The sequence below is a fragment of the Nuphar pumila genome, chromosome 10, assembly GCF_984573655.1.
Source record: "Nuphar pumila chromosome 10, dmNupPumi1.hap1.1, whole genome shotgun sequence".
In the NCBI taxonomy this organism is placed as follows: Eukaryota; Viridiplantae; Streptophyta; class Magnoliopsida; order Nymphaeales; family Nymphaeaceae; genus Nuphar; species Nuphar pumila.
In genome coordinates, this window is record NC_143258.1 from 93319700 (window position 1) to 93341394 (window position 21695).

At 34.4% G+C, this 21695-nt stretch overlaps 1 protein-coding gene across 4 annotated transcripts in view; it reads right to left on the reverse strand.

Moving 5' to 3' along the window:
- Positions 1-21695, reverse strand: part of ATSYTF (C2 domain-containing protein) — a 90973-nt gene that overhangs the window by 21851 nt on the left and 47427 nt on the right. For all 4 annotated transcript variants that reach the window (XM_090019334.1, XM_090019335.1, XM_090019333.1 and 1 more), the window contains 4 exons: positions 11620-11745; positions 6887-7030; positions 5294-5713; positions 5062-5196 (listed from right to left, as the gene is read on the reverse strand). In XM_090019334.1, coding sequence (XP_089875460.1) covers positions 5062-5196; positions 5294-5713; positions 6887-7030; positions 11620-11745 — 825 coding nt within the window. The remainder of the gene's footprint in view (positions 1-5061; positions 5197-5293; positions 5714-6886; positions 7031-11619; positions 11746-21695) is intronic.

The window sequence follows — 21695 nt, forward strand, 5'->3', positions numbered from 1 at the left end:
GAAAACAGGCACTACAATTATGATTCTTCTTCTATATGTTGATGATATGATCATCACAGGAAATGACAAAGAAGGTGTTATTGAAATTAAATCAATTTTAAAGAAAACTTTTGATACGGCTGACATGGGGTTTTTGAGATACTTTTCAAGAATTGAGGTTACCTACTCTCTCAGAAGATATATTCTCTCTCAAATGAAATTAGTTGCAGACATATCTACTAGGTCAGGAGTTTCAGATGAAAAGAAGGTGGAGACCCCATAAGTCATAAATGCAAAATTAAGACTCGAAGTCCATCTTCTTACTAAGCATTTTATCAATAAAATATATATTTTTTATATTATGTTGCAAGCCCTAGTTGGCTTATTGTGTTATCCTTAAGTGGATCATGTCCCTTGCCCCAAAAGCTCATAATCTTTTTTAAAAATGATGATTATGCCCCTAATCCAAATGGGGTTGATCTAAACCCAAATTTGACCGGTTTGAGATCCAAAACCATATAAACACATCTATCAACAATAAGATATTCGTTTTACAAAAATGCACACTTTAACTGAATTTCATTATTTGAAAAGTATGAAAAAGTTGATATGTTATGATAACACTTCAAAAAAAAGGACCCTAAAAAAAAGAGGAGTTAATTAAATTTATGCACACAACAATGTGAACAAGATAATCAATACGAAACATATATATATATATATGCAATATTTTAATGTACATAATAATGAATGAGAGCAACCTCATAAATCACAACCCATCTGAATTCTTTCACACAACCTAGAATGGATTTAAGTACAAGGAACCAAATAACAATCTTTAAAACATATATATATATATATATGTTATCAATAAAATGCATGAAATTTTATCAATAAACATTTTTTCATATATATATATATATATGTATGTTATCAATAAAATGCATGAAATTTTATCAATAAACATTTTTTCATAAAAGGAAAAAACAAGTAGTAAAAGTTTAGAAATTTCATGAATAGATTTTAAAAATCCCACAAATATCAAGAAATGATATTTTGCAAATCTCAACAATAGTTCGACCGCCATAAGCAATCACATCACTAGACGTCCAAACGTCAAAATTCAAGTGTATTAGCTACTAGATCAAGAGTACAATCACAATGCCACTTATGGGCTTAACAAACACAAAGTGTGAATAACCAATGGGTGCACGACTCACCACATTAGCAAAACATCTTTTGTCTACATAAAAGGACACTTAAATAAGAGACAAACCTCAACATTCAAGTGTATCAGCTACTAGAACAAGAGGATAATACAAACACACAAAAAGTGTAATTAACTAATGGGTGCACATAACTCATCACAAAATAACATCTCTTGTCTACATAAAATAACACTTGAATAAGAAACAAACATCAATATTCAAGTATTTCAGCTACTAGAACAAGAGGATAATACAAACACACAAAAAGTATGAATAACCAATGGGTACACATAACTCACCATAAAATAGCATCTCTTGTCTACATAAAATGATAGTTAAATAAGAAAAAAACCTTAATATTCAAGTATATCAGCTACTAGAACAAAGAACATAATACAAACACACAAAAAATGTGAATAACCAATGGGTGCACATAACTCACCACAAAATAACATCTTTTGTCTATACATAAAATGATACTTAAATAGGAAACATACTAAGAAAGAACACACGAGGTAAGAGAGCTTGTAATGAAAACAAACTAATGTCACTAAGAAGAATAGGGATATCAATTTTATAATCTTTCGAAACACCATGGTTTCAAAAATAGATACCCATCACAAATAAACAAGATTATAAGCATCCAACATAATAATAGTGGCCAAATAAACAAATGAGTGATACAACACACTCATAGAACCAGAGATCAGACAACCATCAGTTAGACCCGAACTAATAAGCCAACAATCTAAACTGACAAAAAATGAGGTGCACACAACTCACCCTAACAAACACCTCTGGTTCAACAAATCCAACATGGATCCAGAGGCCAATTAACTATCAATCAAACCCAAGACAAGTGACAACACTTCACTCATAAACCTTGAAAATCTAGACTGATAAGATGACATGAGGTGCACACATAACTCACCTCAACGGCTAACCCTGATTCAATAACAAAAAGGCCAAAATGAAATGAAATATGTGATGGACAAAACAAATGTCATAAGAAGGCAATACATACTCATGAAAATCAATTTTCAAATAATAGTAACCAATTTGAAAAAATAAATTTTCAAATCAAATACAATAAAGGTAGATGAAATCTTAGAATGAATATAGTGCAATCATATACACAACAAGATGTCAATTGATGCAATCATATGCATGGTCAATACAAGCAAGTCTGCTATGAAACAACAAAGACATACAACATTAAAGAGGGTCAAAACTGTAATGAAATGATGATCTTCCACAAACGCACAAAAGCTCACAATGGGTGTCTATTGGAGACACTATAAGCACAACCCACAAAAGGGTATAAATGAAATAACACAATAAAAATAATAAACTTTATTTCTTATGAGAAATGCTTAAGAAGCATTAAGTTGAAATGGAGGGGATCACCCCTATTTATACAAGAAAAGGAAGAAGAGCTCTTCTTTAAAGTCGTTGGATCTAGTCTAACGAATCTAATTATAGCCATTGGACTAGGTCCAACGACTATATATCTAGTCAAGTTCAAATGGGATCTTGACTAGATTCCTATTTCTAGTTCGAAATGAACTAGATAAAAATAAAGATAAAGAAAGAATAAAATTAAATAAAAATAAATATTATATTATTATATTTTGCATTTTAACAAAAACATATATAGAGATTCTCAAAAAACCATATAGGAAACCAAGAGCATATACAAGTACTACTAATTATGGATACTTATAAAGAGATCAAAATTCATGTACATGCAATAATCTTAATAACTTAAAGCCACATATCCTATACAAAAGCTATGAAGAATCACGGAAGATATATATAAAAACACATTTAAGCATACATGAAAGTAATAGATTACTTAAATGCAAGATATATGAAAAGTAACATATGATACGTGACATAATTATCCACAGAGATGATCACAAGGGCCACAAAAGGACCAACAATAACATAACTATTTTTAATAATTTTAAAAACATTCATAAAAGTGAATAGCTCCCATAAAAAGAATTCATGCTCAATACCTTATGCATAAGGATCATATATCAATATAAAAAATATTTATTCAAATTTCAAAAATAACAAAGTATCCATGATCAGTAAGATCTTAATCATAACTTTTTTTTAATATTTCATAAAATATTTTATGTTTCACATAATAATACATCAAAGCAAATCTCATAAAACATACTTGTGAATGACACACCAAACCATTTTTAAATTAATATTTTAAATTATTTTCAAGCATTTAACAATTTTTCAAAAACAAACAAATTTTAATATAACAATAAATACGAAACATGATTTGGCATTTATAACCATGAAGTGTTCAAATAAAGCATCTAAATAACAATACATGCTTAAGAATACTATATCATATACATACATATAAAACAAGTTAAAAAATCTAAGATTCAAACTAGATCTTATAAAAGCATACATATATCATTTCATAAGATCAAACAAATTTTATAAACCTTATAAAACATTTAATAAAAATAAATCCAACAATAATTTTGAAAAACATTTAAAGATTTTAGTTTTTAGCAAAAATAACAAATAACTTTTCAAAGATAAGAAAAATGAGTACTTTCTTATGCATAATGCATGAGATAGACAACTCAAATAACACTAAAGATTTAAGATACATATCGGGTCAAGATTTTCCTTGAATGCAAGCCACACAACGGTCACGAAGCACGAACTTGAACCAAAGAATCCCAAAAGGAAAAATGCTAAGAAAGATTTTTTGGCTCTGATACCATGTAATGAAATATGCGAAAACACAAAACAAGGGCCTCTAAGGGCTTACAAGATCATAAACACAAAGTGCACATGCACAACACAAGTTCAACTAAGGGACAATACAAAAGCACAAAGGCACTACACAAGCACTAAATGCATTCAAGACAACAAATAATTTAAAAGAGGAACACAAGAACGAAAAATATATATATTATTGAGCATGAATGCTTAAGAAAAGCATTAAAGAACAAGATGGAGGTCCACCCCTATTTATACACAAAAGGTAGTCTCAAATAGAGCTGTTGGACTGTCCCAACAACTATAAATATAGTTGTTGGATTGTTCTAAAAGCTCCCAAAAAGAACACAACAGCTCCATTTGGTCATTTGACCAAATAGTCCCTATAAAAACAGAAAAGGATAAAAAAAAAGTAAATTAAAAGTACTAATGTACCCATAATGGGCGCAGCTTATTACAAGAACTGAAATGACCAAAATACCCCTAATAAGTATTTACCTATTACATAATTATAAACACATATATGTACATATGTATATATATATATATATATATATATATATATATATATATATATATGAATATATACAAAGCATATATATACATACAACTTAACAAACGATTGGTTTGGGGCTGCAATATTCCTCTATGGGTCATTCTCATTCATCCTTTAAATACATTGGGTAGTATTTAAGGAAATGACATTAATAAGTGAGGGCACAATTACAAAAAAGAGCCCTTATAAAGATGACTCCAATAGAAAAATCAAAACAGATTGAACATATAACAATATTGATATTGTGACTAGATCATTATATAATGAAATCAATTACAATAGTTTACAATGATATAAAGACTCCTTTACATCAATAAAACAAAAACACATCATTAGGGCAAACTTTACTCGTCATTTCCTGAAGATTGAAAGAGGACATTTTTCCAAGTTATTTCAAAAGTTAAACTCACAGCAGCTGAAACAAGAACCACAATTCTCAAGGAATGTATCAATCCAGCTTACTTATTGACATCCTATGGCAGAAATATTTCATATAAGAACTGAGCCATTTATACAGTATTTAAAAGAAATGAAGGTATGTAAACAAGAAATGCAAACCTCCACTAAGTTGGTTCCCTCAAAAGGAACAACCATTTCAACCTCTTTTCCACAACATTCAGCATGTTTGGCTAGTGTTCTAGATTCAGGTCTTATAGACCAAAATATTATAGAATCATCTGCAACATAAGTCATCTGCATAAATCACAAGGCATTATATGGAAATGCATACATTTACAGAATAAAAGATAAAGAAAAACTGAAGCTTAACCAAAAAGATGAAAATAAAAACCTTTATCTCACAACTAGTAAGATGATCAAGCTTCACATTGCTTGAACTCCACTCATAAAGATGCAAGTGGAGAGTGCCTGTATGTTCAGGCAACACCATGTCAAAGGTAGCATTCCAGTTTGGATTTGAGCCTTGTTTTACATCTGTCCTTCGTGATAAATCTCCAAGCTCCACTTCAACAAATGCATGCAAATCAGCATCATCACTACTCTCTGTAGATCTATGGTGTTCTGGTGGGCCATGACATGGAAATGCTTTCTGTCCTTTTAAGTTAGCTCTGAGAAGATTGCTAACAGAAACAATGGTAACAGAAACTATGCCACCAACAACAGTTCTCTTATGATTTACCAATGGCAAGGGGTAACATCTGCGAAGTGGTTCAACCATTGTCTTAACCAAGGAATCTGTAAGAAGTTTAACCTGTCCATTAAATAAAAGAAGTTTAAACAATACCATGAAGCTTCAACAATAACAATTAAAGTTGTTTCCATGAAAATAAAATGTTATTACTAAGTATTTTAGTTAAGTAGGTCTTTTACTAAAAATTTTGTTATACTTGTTACCTTTAAGTTGTGATTTATCTTTTCACAACAATCTACACTTCTCATCAAACTATGTATGAGAACATTATGATGAACAAATGGCATTTTCTTAATATTCCTTCTACAACATGAGAAAACTTGACATGCAAGAATCATGTAATGTGTATGGGAGTTAGTTGCTTCACCCAAAGAGCTGGAGACAAAGATACTACAGGCTGAATCTTAGGGAGGCATGAAAGGAGTGTGGATTTTCATGCCACAAAAAATTCTCATGGTATAGACATGAGCTTAGCCTGAAAAGAATAGGGATGGTATTTTGGTTTAGTGCATGTGAGTTTAGGGAGGAACATAAGCATTTAAAACCATATTATTTAGGTATGTGCATGTATGTCAGTATATGCACATTATCTAAGCTAAAATTTACTTCGATAGTTGTTCATTGAAATTTTAACTTATCAATGCATGCTGTGTGTCTGCTTATGTGACAAATTGCTAGAAATAAAGGACTAATACACGAGATCCATGACCCAGTATGCAGCTCAAAAGTTGCAGGAAATGCTAAAGTACACAATTCCATAATGACAGAAAAAAATAGCCATCAGAATATCTCGATTGAAGAAGGCAAAACTATGTGCCAGCAAACAATTAGGAATTAGCAGTTCCTTTCTGCAGATAAAAATTAATAAAGATACATTTTATCAAAATTGTTAAATTTATTCCTAGCAATCTTAGTTTCACAGGAAGCAAATGCCAGCTTGACAACAAAAGACCACGAGGGATATTTTGTGATTTGGGAGTTGCAGTTTAAAAAATTTAGTAAAGGTACAACTAGATACGGGTTCTGAGCTTGTTTCTAAACTGCTCAACAAATATTGTCATGCAACCTCTTTAGCTTCGAGACAACCTCTTTTTTTGGGTCTAGGCTGAAGTCTTTTGAATGACAAATAATGTAACTATAGTCCTTTTTTGATTAATGAATCAATTAATAAATGCATTACTTGATTTCAATGGTAATTTCTTATTTAGAAGAACATACAGCAGAAAGACATACCAGCCAAGTAGAAACACCAGGCAACTCAGCCTCAAGTAGTGCATGATTTTGTCCACTTCCAAATGCAACACCAATGCTCAATTCTGGAGTAGTTTCAAATGAATAAAGAATAGCTTGTCCATCTAGTATTGGAGAAAAGCAAAGCTGTATAACAATGTAATCCCTTAGAAACAAGGACAAAATAGATGCAGATGCAAAGATACTGGTGACCATAACAGGAAAAAAAAAACAAAAGAGAATATGTTTGCATAAGTCAAACACAGTGCCATTTTCTATTACAACCTGTAGATACTTAACAAAATAGACAGGAACTTTTGAAATGCTTAAAAAGCAGTGACGAAGGTACGCAAGGATTTAATACAAATGATATTTCATTCTAATTATGTAGGGATATGTGTGTCTAGCTTTAAATGCCTGCTCTAGGCTGGAACAAAGGAGGAGGATGGATCATGTATCAGATAGATAGCCAGCCTCTCCGGACCTGCTCCTGCCTCTTTCCCTATCAGTGACCTCTCAGTCTCTTGCTCATTAAACCTTCTGTTAATCATGTGATACCTAGTTGGGATGAAAGAAAGGAACCCATCTAACAATGAGAGGACTCTAATTTCATCAACTTGAACTACTTTTGTCCTTTCTAAATATACTTCATCTTTTGGATGAATAAGATACTTTGCTAGTTGTTAGATGTTAATTGTTTGTGATTCAAACTATAGAGATACCTGGATTTTTGGCTCAGCAGTTCGCACAAGTCATTTTTCCAGATGATGCACATGCGAATGTGTATGTGTGTTGCTTCTTCAAACTCTGGTTTTGGTAAATTCTTTCAACAATAGCTGTCAATAATACGCCTGGTACAACATATATTTTTCTCACTTCACAACACAACAGAATTATGCAACTATTTGACATCAATGAAAAGCTCATGCAGCTTGTAGATGCCAAGCCTTAAATCATACAATATAATAATGCCTTGTTAGTAACTTAGTATTTAAAAATGTCATGGTTGGTGCTTAAGCCTGCTAGAGTTTCAATTATGCTAGAAATAGGTTAGAAGTATGTTATTGTGAGTGAGACTAATGATGTTTTGATAAAGATTTTTTTTTGCTTTTTACCAGTTAAGTTTGACTTGTTTCATTGTTTTCAATGTTGTCAGAATTGGTTTTTGAAATTAATCAATTTTCAAAACAACTCAGAGAATAGGCTGATTCAGAATTGAATTCATTTGTTCTGAAACAGCCTTTTTAATTTTTTATTTTTTTTTAAAGAAATGGTTAAAAAAGTCATAAAAATAAAAATAGGAAAATATAGAAATGAAGTAATTGGTGACTTATAAGGTCTAATCAAATTCTAAAAATATGCATTTAATGCCTAAACAATCAAATAGCCGATAAATATTATAATTATGATACAAAAACAAAAAATCGAAAGGGAACTGATTCAGCAAATTTTCTAGAAAAATGGTGAAGAACTGATTTGATTTGAATTGGATGTTTCAGGCTGATTCAATTTGATTCTAACAACATTAATTGTTTTTATGCAAAAAATACATAAATGGATCCAAACGAAATAGATTTTGATCAAACTTCTAAAACAAAATATCAAAATTTTGAGTTTACATCCATGACCTATCGTGCATATATTGCTGCTCATTTAGATTCTGCAAGCTATCCATATCCAACAAGAAGCTTATAAGCAAAAAAATCCTAGGAGAATTTTGTCCTAAACAATCAAATGGTATCCAGGATTCATTTGATGAAATGGGAAACTTTTTGAAAAGGGGAAACTTGGGTGTGTGCTTTTCCCTTAACCAAACAAACATGGGGAAACTTTTTCTAGGAAATCTGTCATAAAATTCCATTTTTCTAGAGAAATTTGTTGCATCTGAGTAGCTGCCAAGGTGCAACATGAGAAACTTCCCCAGAGAAAAAAGTCAAGTACAATCAAAAGCCCCTTAGTGGCTTAACGACTATGTTACATGGATACTTCATTGGACATGCATGTCCTGTGTCAACAGCTCATGACACTGAACACAATATCAGACTTACCACAACGCTTCATGGACATAATGAAACTTGTGTGAGACAGTCAACAATGTCTCCCTAATTTCATCTATATCTCTTTGGGCACGTTTGGAAGAGAGAAAAACTCTCATAGGAAATGAAAGTTTTGCCTATGAGAGTTTTGGATATGAGTTCTCCAAAAGAAAGTTTTTCGCTTGTTTGTGTAACATGAGAAAAACAGAGTGAGAAAATGTAAAAAAATGAGAGAGAGGAGGAGGGTGGTGGTGATGGTGGTGAGGTGGATGGTGGCGGTGATGGTGAGATGGTGGGTGGTGGTGAGATGTGGTGAGATGGGTGGTGGGGAGTGTAAAAATAAATTTTCTCTTGGTAGGAAACATTCCTCCACCCCTCCCCCCTCCCCATGGAGGAATGTTTCCTATCAAAAAGTGTACTTTTTAGAAAAACTCTCTCAGCGAAAAAGTCTCTTGTTTGGAAGGGTCAGAAAATCCGTACGGATTTTCCATTTTGCATCACTTTTCCTACATCTTTCTCTCTTCCAAATGTGCCCTTTATGTTCTTGATTAATTACTTTTTGTTTACTTCGTTTTAATTTGTTATTAGTCACATAATTTTTAATAATCATAAGAGTTTAGAATCATTGTTCAAGAAATTGCACTTAAGTTTGTGAGTGTGTGTGTATATATATATATATATAAAGAGAGAGAGAGAGAGAGAGTTAATATAACTTTATACCCTTTGTAGTAACATTAGCAGTCAGATGATAGAACACCCTCAAAAGGTGGCAATTTTTGGAATATGTAGTTATTTTTTATGGGTCAAAAAATGACTCACTTTTCAAAATAAAATTACAAAAACGTCTTTAATTTTCCTTTTCCATCCAAAATAAGAGGCATCTCTTACCTCTAAAAGTAACTATATATTTTAAAAAATGCCACTGCTTTTGAGGGTGTTTAGTCATTTGAATCAGTTGAATCTTGCTAACATTAATACAAAGGATTTAAAGTTAGATTAACACACATACACACACAGACATATATTTACATGTGTGTGTGTGTATGTGTATGTGTATGTGTGATGTACAGCAGTGTCCCTCTGACCTAGTTTAACAAAACTCTCATGTTCTACCAAGTGTGTCCTTGTCATGTCTCGTAAGTGCCCATTTAAATGTGGGAAATCTGACCAACTAAGATTTGTTGTCCACACTTATCTTCACTGAAATGAATCTTAAATTGTCCCTACTTATCATGATTAGGATTGAAATTTGTAAGATCTAATTCAGCAACATTGTTCATTTACAAACACTATTCCATCCACACAATTTTTCAATACAGTTCTTTTTACTTTTTCATAATGCTCTACTACACAATTCTTTGAGCTAGAATCATATAAGAAGGCAAGGAACAAATTATCATGGTTTCAGTTGATATAAGAAAGTGGTTATTTTGGTTGTTATCAAGATTGTCTGGTTAAGATTGTGGTTTAAAACATAAGATACTCACACAAGTAGCTTAGATGGTTATAATTATATTTTCGCAGCAGTTGCTTCCATTCACTGTCGGTAGCTTTATCATAAATGCATGAAGAATGTATTTAATCATGAAAGCCTTCAAGCAAATGTGAAGCCTCCACCTGGCTACATATGAAACAAAGTGAGTTCATTTATCCATGCAGCTATACCAATGCAACTTGATGCCACCACAGATATGACATAAACATAACTAAGAAGAGAAAAGAATACTTTTGCAAATGTCATAAAGGATAAATGCATGATAGAAACTATGTCAATGTCTAGAAGCACTCATTCAGCTCCCATATTATTCACCCAACATTGAACAACCCCATTGCAATCATTAGTTAAGTCAGCTACGTTACACATCTATCATCATCTTCATTATGTAAGGTCTCCATTACTTTAATCTGTTCCACTGAATTTTCTCCTCTTATTCAGAAAAGTAATATTTACACAATTTTATGCATACATACACGCATATACATTTGAATTTCTTCATAGCTTCAATATTGTGGTTCAATTCAACTAGCTTACCATGAAGCTTTTAAGTATTCTGTATCAAATTTACCATACTCAACCTGCCAAATGTGTTATAAAACAAGAATTTATTATTTGGTTGATGGATACCGTAGACAAGTCAATCCAAGCGCAATAGAACTGGACTGCTTTTCTTGCTTTAATACCATTTTTCTTGAATGCTAATGAGAACCGTGCCAGCTCTAGGCAGTGTCTCCCTTCTGTTACCAAGTAAATTAGTATGAATCTTTGAATGCTACTATAAAAAACTGGCAGCTTTTTCTAATCAGAAGACTTTATTCAGCAACAGACAATGGGTGTTATGATTTTTTAAGAGATGTGCATCATTGAGGGAAGAAATTACAGATCCAAAACCTTTTATCAAAAGCAAAACCAGAAATCCTAAATATCTGATTTCAGAGCTTAGCTGAAAAGTCTGGGCCACAATAATTCAAAAGAAAAACATGCAATGATATTATAAAAAGCATCAGAGTAAATCATGAAACAGCAAATTAGACATGGACTCTACTACCAGCACGAACATAAATCTTAAACAAATTACAGCTCCATCATCACATTCATATTTGAAAATAGCATGCTAATAGAACAAAGAAAAACTTGTAATCTTAGATCAACTAGAAAACTCGTTGGAAAAGTATAATTTGGCAGAATGCCATTTCACATACATCACCCTTGATATGAATCCTGTTGATTAGAATCTGTGCTGTTCCTAGCAATGGCATTGCCAATTTTGCGTCCAGAATTATACTAATGTCATTTGTATTCCAATCAAAATCCATATGCAAGATTTGCTGAAAATTACAAGAATCCACAATTTCCTGTCAGCTAACAAAAGTACAATCTCTAAAATAAAAAAAATAGGGACAGCCAAACAACTAACGATATAACATGTCATAAGACCAAAAACCTCCTATGGATTACATAAAACTGATACACAGAGGATATCAGAAATAAATTTAGAAAGTCATCTAAAAGGCTGCAGAAATATGGAACCACTTATAAAATGTCACAAGATATTGTCTCAATTCATTTAGTTTAATATGGTGTAGGTAAAGGTCAGAAAATTTATAAAAGAAATAGTCTCTCCCTGAAAATAAACATGTATAGATTTCTTAAGACACTAAGCCAGTCCTTCACCACCTTGACTTAAACCTGTATAAAGTAATATGAACAAGCACTGGTTTGGAGCTCTAACAAGTGTTCAAATGCCTAGACAATCCAACGGTCTAGTTTCACGGCAAAAAATGCAACCAAAGAATCCCATTTCAAGGTTAAACCTCTTTTACAAACTCAAATAACTAGCCTCATTAGGAAATTTAATGCATAGCTTTGAAATTACACTTCCATTAATAAAATTCACTTTGATACCATTGTACCTAACCCCCCCCCCCAACAGAATGAAAAAATTGAAATCATTAATCCTAAAATCTTCATCAAAATATATTAACATATGAGAAATTTAATTATGAACCTATGAAAAAATGGATTCTTCAAGAGCTTCTTGACAGGCCAATATTGTGGCAGAATTTTCATAAGGTTCCTCTCCTTCAAATGAAAAGGAATTCTTGCGTAAAATTTTTAGGAAAAATAATAGTAATGGAACTTTAAAAAAAAAATCTTAACGTATAGGCAATATAGCATGACATGTTATGATAAATTTGATTCGCATTATTTGTTGAAAAATAGAAGAATGTTCTTTGGGATTCTTTTGTTTAACACTTACTAGGAAGAAATGATGCTTTGAAAACGTGGAGATACTTTTGATAAGTTCATTAGTCATTTTTGTGAAGGGAAGCTAAGAAATCAAGTTTGGTGGTTAGATGAGTTATATTTGTGAGGTTTAATATCATTATTCCTAGTACTAGCTGGCAACAGCTTTGTTTGGTCCTATTTTGCTGCCAGAAGCAGGGGACTGATTACATTATACCTAATTTTCATGTGTGTTGATGTGGTGTTCTCAGAGTTTGACCATTTGGTATAAACTTTGAGTCAATACATACTTTGACAATTGAATTTTAGAATGGTGTGCATTGAAAATCAGTTAGGAAATGGATAAAACAGACTTGATTAAACTAATTCTGGTTAAACTTGAAGAAACCAATTGCAGTTTTTGGGCTGAGTTTATGAGGACCATGGTACAGGGTCATGGCTCTGGAAGCTACTTGAAGGTGTTAAATAATGTAACATAGTATGTAATCTTATAATTTTTAGTATACTTTTATAGTTTAGTTAGGATTAGGTTAGTTTCTCAGTGTAGTTCGGGTTTTCTTTAGTTTTTAGTTCATTTTTTGGACCTTTGTAGACTTTATGCTTTTTTGACTAAAGTCAAAAAGCATAAAGGAGAGAGTCGTTGGACTCCCAACGGCTCTATTTAGAGCCGTTGGAAGCCCAACTGACTCCCTCATTCCTCCTATTCCATGCATTATAAATATGGGATGTTATCCCCTTGTATTTTAAGCTTTTGTAAGGGTGTGTTGCCCATTCAATAAATATATTTTTTCTTCACTCTTGTGTATACCTTTTTTCGGGTATTGTTGTATGAACCCTTGTGGTTCTTGTGTATGATCCATTTCGGTATTTTGGTTGAAGCGATTTGAAGCTTCGTTTGGTGAAGATTCAAGAATTCATCTTCTTACATGATATCAGAGCGTGGTTGTGATCAAGCAACTCTTATCGGTGCATCGGGAGGCATGCCATTCAAAGGTTGAGAAGAAAAGTGACATTCTTTAAAGTTGTGTTCTTGCAAAAGTTTGGAGGAGCACCCGTACTCAATATCCGTGGTGGAGAACAGGCTCAAGAATAGAATCATCAAGAGTGATGACAACTCGGTTCTAGCCGTGTCTAGATCGGGATATCATATTCGTACATACAAACCTCTAAATTATGGGAGGACAAATGATGAGAGAAATGGAAATGAATTTGAGAAAAGGAAAGTGATTTGTTACTATTGTCGAGAACCAGGACATGTAAAAACTTTTTGTCCGAAATTGAATAAACCGTATGAAAAGAAGGTTGCCTCTGTTGGATCTTCTCAAGAATCAAGTGAACCATCCATCGAAAGCATGTCCTTGACTCAACTGGTGGAAGCACTACAACCTTTGCTCAAAGAAGCATCTTCATCCACTGGAGTCGACGTATCCTCCGTGGGCTTCTCTGATCTTGGTAAATCTCTTTGGCTCCTTGATTAAGGTGTTTCATTTCATATGATACCAAACATTGATATGTTATCTGAATGCTATAACTCAAATGGATCAAATGTTTTTACTGCTGATGGAACATCCCTTGAAATCAAGGGAGTAGAAAATTTTGAAAAAGGTTTTCCAAACTCAAAAAGATTTTGCATTCCACAAATTAGATATATACCTAAGCTCAACCTAAATCTTTTATCTGTTTCACAATTGTCTGACCATGGATGTAATGTTTCCTTCTCCTCTTGTGTATGTTGAATGCAGGATCACCAGTCAGGGAAGCTGATTGGAGAAGGTCATAGAGAAGGAGGCCTGTACTATATGAATTTTTTAAAAATACCCAAGAAGACATTGTGTTGTAATGTTCAAAAGGTTGACTTAGATCTATGGCACAAGAGACTTAGACATCCTAGTGTATCCAAGCTCCAGTTTTTTCCAAAGATGGAAATTTTTTGTAATTTTGAAACCTTTACATGTGAAAAATGTATTCTTGGAAAAATGAAAAGATTACCTTTTCAAGAAAGAAATTTTGTCTCTTCACGACCATTTGTGTAACGACCCCAACTCATACCCCTTGAAAATGCGAAAAAAAAAATTTAAAACAAGTGTGGAAATCTTCCCAGAGATTTGGGGTCCTTACAGTTTTATGTTCAGCTGGATAACCACACACCACAAACGAACTTACATTTATCATTCATAACCAAACAAACCAATCTCTTTATTAATGAATCAATAAGAGTCTCATACTCAAGTCAAGAGTGAAGTAACAACTGCAAAAAATAAAAAGAACTAAAAGAAACAAAAAGTAAGTATGACCCTCGTATACTCTCAGAAATTAGTCAACTTCACTGATCATCTGCGGCTACGAAAAAACATAGAAGTAGGGTGTCAGAACCGAAATCCTGAGCACAAGTACTTCTAATGAAACAAGTGAACATAACGAATACAAATAAGATTTCATGCAATCATTTAGAGGAAAGCAATTATGACAACTTCATAATTTTAATTAAGCCTTCATGCAACAGAGAATAATTTCTAAGCATGAGAGAACATTAAGCAATATCAGGGATCACAATTTAAGTAAGCAAGACATTTAGCATGTATTAGAAATTAAACATCATGCATTCACCATCATGTAATAATTAAAGGAACAGTACAATATGCATATTCTAATGCATAGCAGGAATATGCATGATTTATATACAATGCGTGAACATTTCATTATCTTTCATTAAAGTTTCTCTTTTTCATATGCATGCCCTATTAAATGCATACAATTTAAGTTATTTTTTTTAATTATCGTTACCCGCAGATACACCAAACGGGTAAAATCCCAGGATAGCTTATCACACAATTTGTATTTTATAACTGGGTTTCAAACTTAGCCCTGGACCGATATCAAGAAACAACACCATCCATCAGAACATTAGACCTCCACATCTAATGTCGGGGACACCCTACGCCCACAAGTGTCACTTTCTTAGTACCAAAACAACAATTATGTCAAAACACACCACCCCCAGGTCAAGTGGCGGACTGTCCCTAAAACCGTGGCCAAGAGAAGGAACCTCAATATCGAGTTCAGAAGATAAAATAAAGCCCATAGAGTTTTTGTATCCTCACAGTCTCCCCAAGACCGGACTTCTAAGATCCTCGTTCTTTCGATGGGAAATCCCAAAACGTAAATTACACTGTTCTTAATAATTATCTCTTATTAAAAGCCATTATTTGAGGTTTGCAATTCAGTATGCAAAAGTAAAGGCAAAAGCTTGCATCTACTCGTGCGAGAACCATTACAGAACTCCCGCCCGTGAAAACACATAGAATAACGCAATTAAAAGCATAATATAAATGTGATTTTTGTGATGCATTTAAACAATTAAAAAAAGAGCAACCAAAGCTCAAGGCTCTCCAGGCCTGTGATGATTCATTTAGGCTATTGATGCATCATACGCAAAAACCATAACCTGCAATATATACAACGAGGTCAACACGCTTCCAAATGCATATTTATATATGTCAATTTAACCATGTGCATGATATGTCACATTCATATGCATGTGTTCGCCATTCATGTGCATGTCTTTACGAAATCATTCCACATACATGCATTCACTCATGAATCATCTCAATTGGGACAAGTGAACAACTCATGCATTTATGTACATGCGAAACACACATCAATGCATGTATACACAAGCATTTGAAACAAACTTCATATAGTATGATGTTTAAGAACGTCACATCAAGTCAAAGCATATAAATAATTCCAAATCTTGACATGTCTCGAGAACAAAAAATGCATGCATACCACACCTTCTGAAAATTTATATGCATATTCAGAAATGCAAACATATATCATGTGTAAGCCACAAAATATTATTAAGCATGTCTTTGTTCAATTCGGATGCATACTCAAGTCATATGCATACTTTTATTCATGAACCAGTTCCAATTAAAATATGTGAACACGCACGCCATGCGGTACGTGCCAAAATACATTAATTCCATGTATACACATGCATATGCAAGCAACCTTGCACTAATGTCTTAATCAAGCATAACATGTTGATTCTAAGCACAAGAGAAATATCATTCTTTCCTTGATTCACCTCTAGGAAAACATGCATACAAGTATATAAGCATGCGAGTGCAATAACAATAAACTTTCATGATCCATGTTTTCAATACATGCACATGTCCATACATTCACATGCATAGAAAAAAAAAACTAAATATTTAACACATGTAAACCAGGGGATAACATGAACACTTTTCATATGAGAATTTGTATATAGCCATATGCAATTTGCTGCGTCAATGCACTTGAAAACAATTTTGCAAACCTATCCATCATCTTAACTGTGCTTAAAAAAATCAATTTTATAAGCATTGATCAAGTCATTCAAACTATATTCAGCATGAACCCAATTCAAGAACAGAAAAGAACATAGGGAGAAAATCACAGCAGGGAAAAGACTAAAAGAAAGGAAGAGAGGAGAACAGGGAGGCTACGTGTGCGGGTTCGGTCACCAGGCGAGCCCGGACCTGCTATCCAACCCCACCATTGGGTTTTGAACTTGCAACGCCCCAGAACAGGGTGGCGAGCACCCATTACTCCTGCCGGACTAACGGAGCCCCCATTTGCCATCACAGAGAGCAACATGTGTCACCGCAGCCACTATTGTGCATTGTGCCGCAGCTGTGTGCATCAAGTGCACGCAACTGCAACCACAAGTACCGCAGTCGCGCGAACCATGTGTCGCAGCGACGCACGGGATGCTGCAGCTGTAGCGCACCGCATGCCACGAGGATCAATCAAAAACTATGGTCCCCCCCATTGGCTTCACCGAAAAAAAAAGAAATCAGGCAGGGGTATCGCACCTGCCTGTTGGCCGAGACAGAGGGGAAAAGGTTGGCAGGGGAGGGCCATCAACCATCTGCCGCCCCCCTGACGGTCACAAGAAAGGTGGCAAGGGCGGCAAGGGTGTCGTCGGCCACCTACCGACCCTCGGCAAGCCCCAAATAGAAAAAGGGGAAAGGGGGAAGGCACAGCAGAGGCCTCCAGCCTCTTGCCGACCTCCCAACGAACACAGAGAGAGGGAAAAAGGGAGACACTGCAGATGGTCGTCGGCCTCCTGGCAATACAAAGAGAGCACAGAGGGAGAGATGATGCAAGGAGGGTAACGGGTTAGCAGGGAGAGACAAGGAGGTAGACAGTGACGAGGATGTCGTCGGCGCGGTCGCCTGCATCTTTGGTCGTCAACGACCGCAAGGAAAAAGGAGGAGAGGTGGAGACGTACCTGCGAGGTCGGTGGTAGTGACAGCGACGACGAGCGGGACGTGAGGGAGGCGGCGCTGTCGTCGACCGGCGTCGCACACAGAGAGGGCAGAGCCGAGAGGGAGGGGAGGAGGAAGGAGGCGCAGGGGTGAGGGTTTCCCCCTCACCCTTACGTGCTTTTAAAAGCACGGGAGGGCTCGAATTGGGAAACTCCAAAGGGGGTTTCCCCTTTTGGCAGAGGGAGGAAGGGGGTATGCAGTGGCGCGACAGAGTGCGACGCACGGGAGGGAAGAAAGGTTTAATGAAACCCTCGCCCCCGATAACCTTAGCGGGTCTGGGTCGGATCCGGGTTCGACCCGGCTCTGATTTCTTTCAAAAAAAAATATTTATATTTTTTTTTGTTCGAAAAACGTGGGTTTTACAATTTGAGTTAATACATTCGGATGTATAGGGACCCGCACCTGTTATATCAAAAGAAGATTTTATATATTATGTAATCTTCGTAGATGATTGTACAAGACATACTTGGATTTATTTTCTTAAACATAAATCCGAAGTTTTCTCACATTTTCAAATATTTCATAATATGGTCAAAAACTAATTTAAAAATGATATCTCAATTTTTCGCACTGATTCGGGAGGAGAGTTTTTATCAAAAGAATTTAAAGATTATTTAAACATACACGGTATTATACATCAAAGATTATGTCCTTATATTGCTCAACAAAATGGTTTAGCTGAAAGAAAGCATAGACATATTATATAAACAACAAGAACTTTACTTATTACACATGAAGTACCAAAAACTTTTTTGGGTGAAGCCACTTTAACAGCAATTTATCTCATTAACAGAATGCCATCCTCTTCGCTAAACAACATCTCTCCTGTGGAAAAACTTTTTAAACAAAATTCAGATTACTCTAGGTTGAGGATTTTTTGGTGTAAATGATCTGTTTTTTTAGATAAAAATGATAAATTCTTTTCTCGTGCAATTCCTTGTGCCTTTTTACGATATGCAAGTCATCAAAAAGGTTATAAATGTTTTGACCTCAAATCTGAAAAATTATATGTATCAAAAAATGTGTCTTTTCTAGAAAAAGAAAGTTTTTTTTAGTGAAAAACCTACGGGAATAGATGAGTACTCTTTTTTGTTGGACTTAGTCCTAAAGATTAATGAAGGTGATATTGATGAAAGTCACGACAATCAAAATGATCTGATAAGTACAGAACCAGTTAATAATGATCAAAGTTGTATTCAATATTCCAGGCAAAAATTTAGAGAAACCACGTGCTTTAGAAAAATATACTAAAGAACAGGAACATATATCAACTAGAAAGTCATCTAGAGTGTCAAAAGTTTCAGAAAAAATTATGTCATATGAGTCATTTACACCAAAATATCAAGCCTGCATTGTCTTGATTCACTCCTACAAAGAGCCCTCCAAATATAATGAAGCAAAAGGTGTGCCTGAATGGGCCAAAGCTATGACAGTAGAACTAAAAGCCTTAGAAAAAACAAATACCTGGACCATTCAAGATATTCCACCAGGCAAAAAGCCTATAGGATGCCGATGGATATACAAAATTAAAACCAAGATTGATGGCACTCTTAAGTGGTTTAAATCTCAATTAGTTGTCAAAAGCTATTCCCAAGAATATGGAAGAAGACTATGAAGAGACTTTTGCCCCAGTGGCTAGAATGACTACAGTAAGGATCCTAATAGCCCTTGCCTCTGTAAAGAAATGACATATATACCAAATGGATGTCAAAAATGCATTTCTAAATGGAAGCTTAGCCGAAGAAGTATACATGGACCCACCCCCTACCATCATCATTCCTGAAGGAAAAACTCTTCGTCTAAATAAGGCTTTGTATGGACTTAAGCAAGCTCCAAAGGCTTGGTATGATAAGTTTAGTCAAGTTATGATTGATTTTGGCTTTCAATCTTGTCTTACTGACACAGTTTTGTTTGTTAAGAATTCTGATGCAGATATTATCATCCTTCTCCTCTCTGTAGATGACATGATTATCACTGGAAGTGATAAATAGGGAGTTGACAATATTAAAAAGTTTCTCAAAACACACTTCGAAATGAGTGATTTGGGTTTTCTAAAATTCTTTCTTGGAATAGAAGTTGTTTATTCTCCTAAAGGCTATTTACTAACTCAATCTAAATTTGCTCTAGATATTGTTGACAGGTCTGGTATCTCAGATGAACGACAGGTTGACACTCCCGAAGTTGTAAATGTCAAAATGAAGATTGATGATGGAGAATCACTTGAAAATCCAACACCTTACAGACAACTTGTTGAGGCACTATCTTATCTTTCCATTACAAGACCTGACATTGCGCATGTCGTTCACACAACAAGCCAATTTCAGCATGCTCCTACCACTGTCCATATGGGAGTTGTTTTACGCATTATTAGATATATCAAAACCTTTATTTTTTTGAGGACTTTTTTTATCTGATTCTTCCTCTCTAGATTTAACTATTTATACTGATGTAGATTGGGGAGGTGATCCCAATGATCGACACTCAACTACTGGTTTTTTTGTATTTTTAGGAGAATCATTGGTCTCTTGGAGGTGCAAGAAACAACAAAAAGTCTCTCTTTCATCAACTGAAGCTGAGTACAGAGCAATGGCTACAACCACCATGGAAGTAGTTTGACTAAGGCGATTGCTTCATGACATGGGTGTTCAGAGTACAAAAGCATCATAGTTGTGTTGCGACAACAAAAGCCCTATTTACATTGTCATTAACCGGACATTTCATAAACGGATCAAGCATATCGAGATGGATTGCCACTACGTACGAGAGGAATTTCTACACAACACCATTGATCTCTCATATGTCTTCTCGAAATATTAATTGGCAGATTTCTTTACCAAACCTCTTGTTGCTCCTTGGTTTCACTTTCTCTTGGACAAACTTTCGGTTGTTCAATCGTAAGTTTGAAGGAGAGTGTTAAATAATGTAACATAATATGTAATCTTATAGTTTTTAGTATACTTTTATAGTTTAGTTAGGATTAAGTTAGTTTCTTAGTGTAGTTAGGTTTTTCTTTAGTTTTTAGTTCATTTTTTGGACCTTTGTAGACTTTATGTTTTTTTTTACTAAAGTCAAAAAGCATAAAGGAGAGAGTCGTTGGACTCCCAAAGGCTCTATTTAGAGTCGTTGGGAACCCAACGACTCCCTCGTTCTTCCTATTCCATGCATTATAAATGCGGGGTGTTACCCCCTTGTATTTTAAGCTTTTGTAAGGGTGTGTTGCCCATTCAATAAATATATTTTTTCTTCACTCTTGTGTATACCCTTTTTCGGGTATTGTTGTATGAACCCTTGTGGTTCTTGTGTATGATCCATTTCGGTATTTTGGTTGAAGCTATTTGAAGCTTCGTTTGGTGAAGATTCAAGAACTCATCTTCTTACAAAAGGTAACCAGATGAAAGAGTAGAAGATGTTGTATGAACCCTTGTGGTTCTTGTGTATGATCCATTTCGGTATTTTGGTTGAAGCTATTTGAAGCTTCGTTTGGTGAAGATTCAAGAACCCATCTTCTTACAAAAGGTAACCAGATGAAAGAGTAGAAGATGAATAATGCAAAGGCAAATCATGGTCACTTGGTTCAGTAGAGCAAGGTATTATGATTGATCTTGCAAATTTTCAAGTTAAAGATGCTTGACGCTTCTTTAAACCAGTGTACCAAGGAAATTGGCAAGGAAATACCAATTGATGCAGGATCTTAGAGCTCCCAGAAAAAAGAA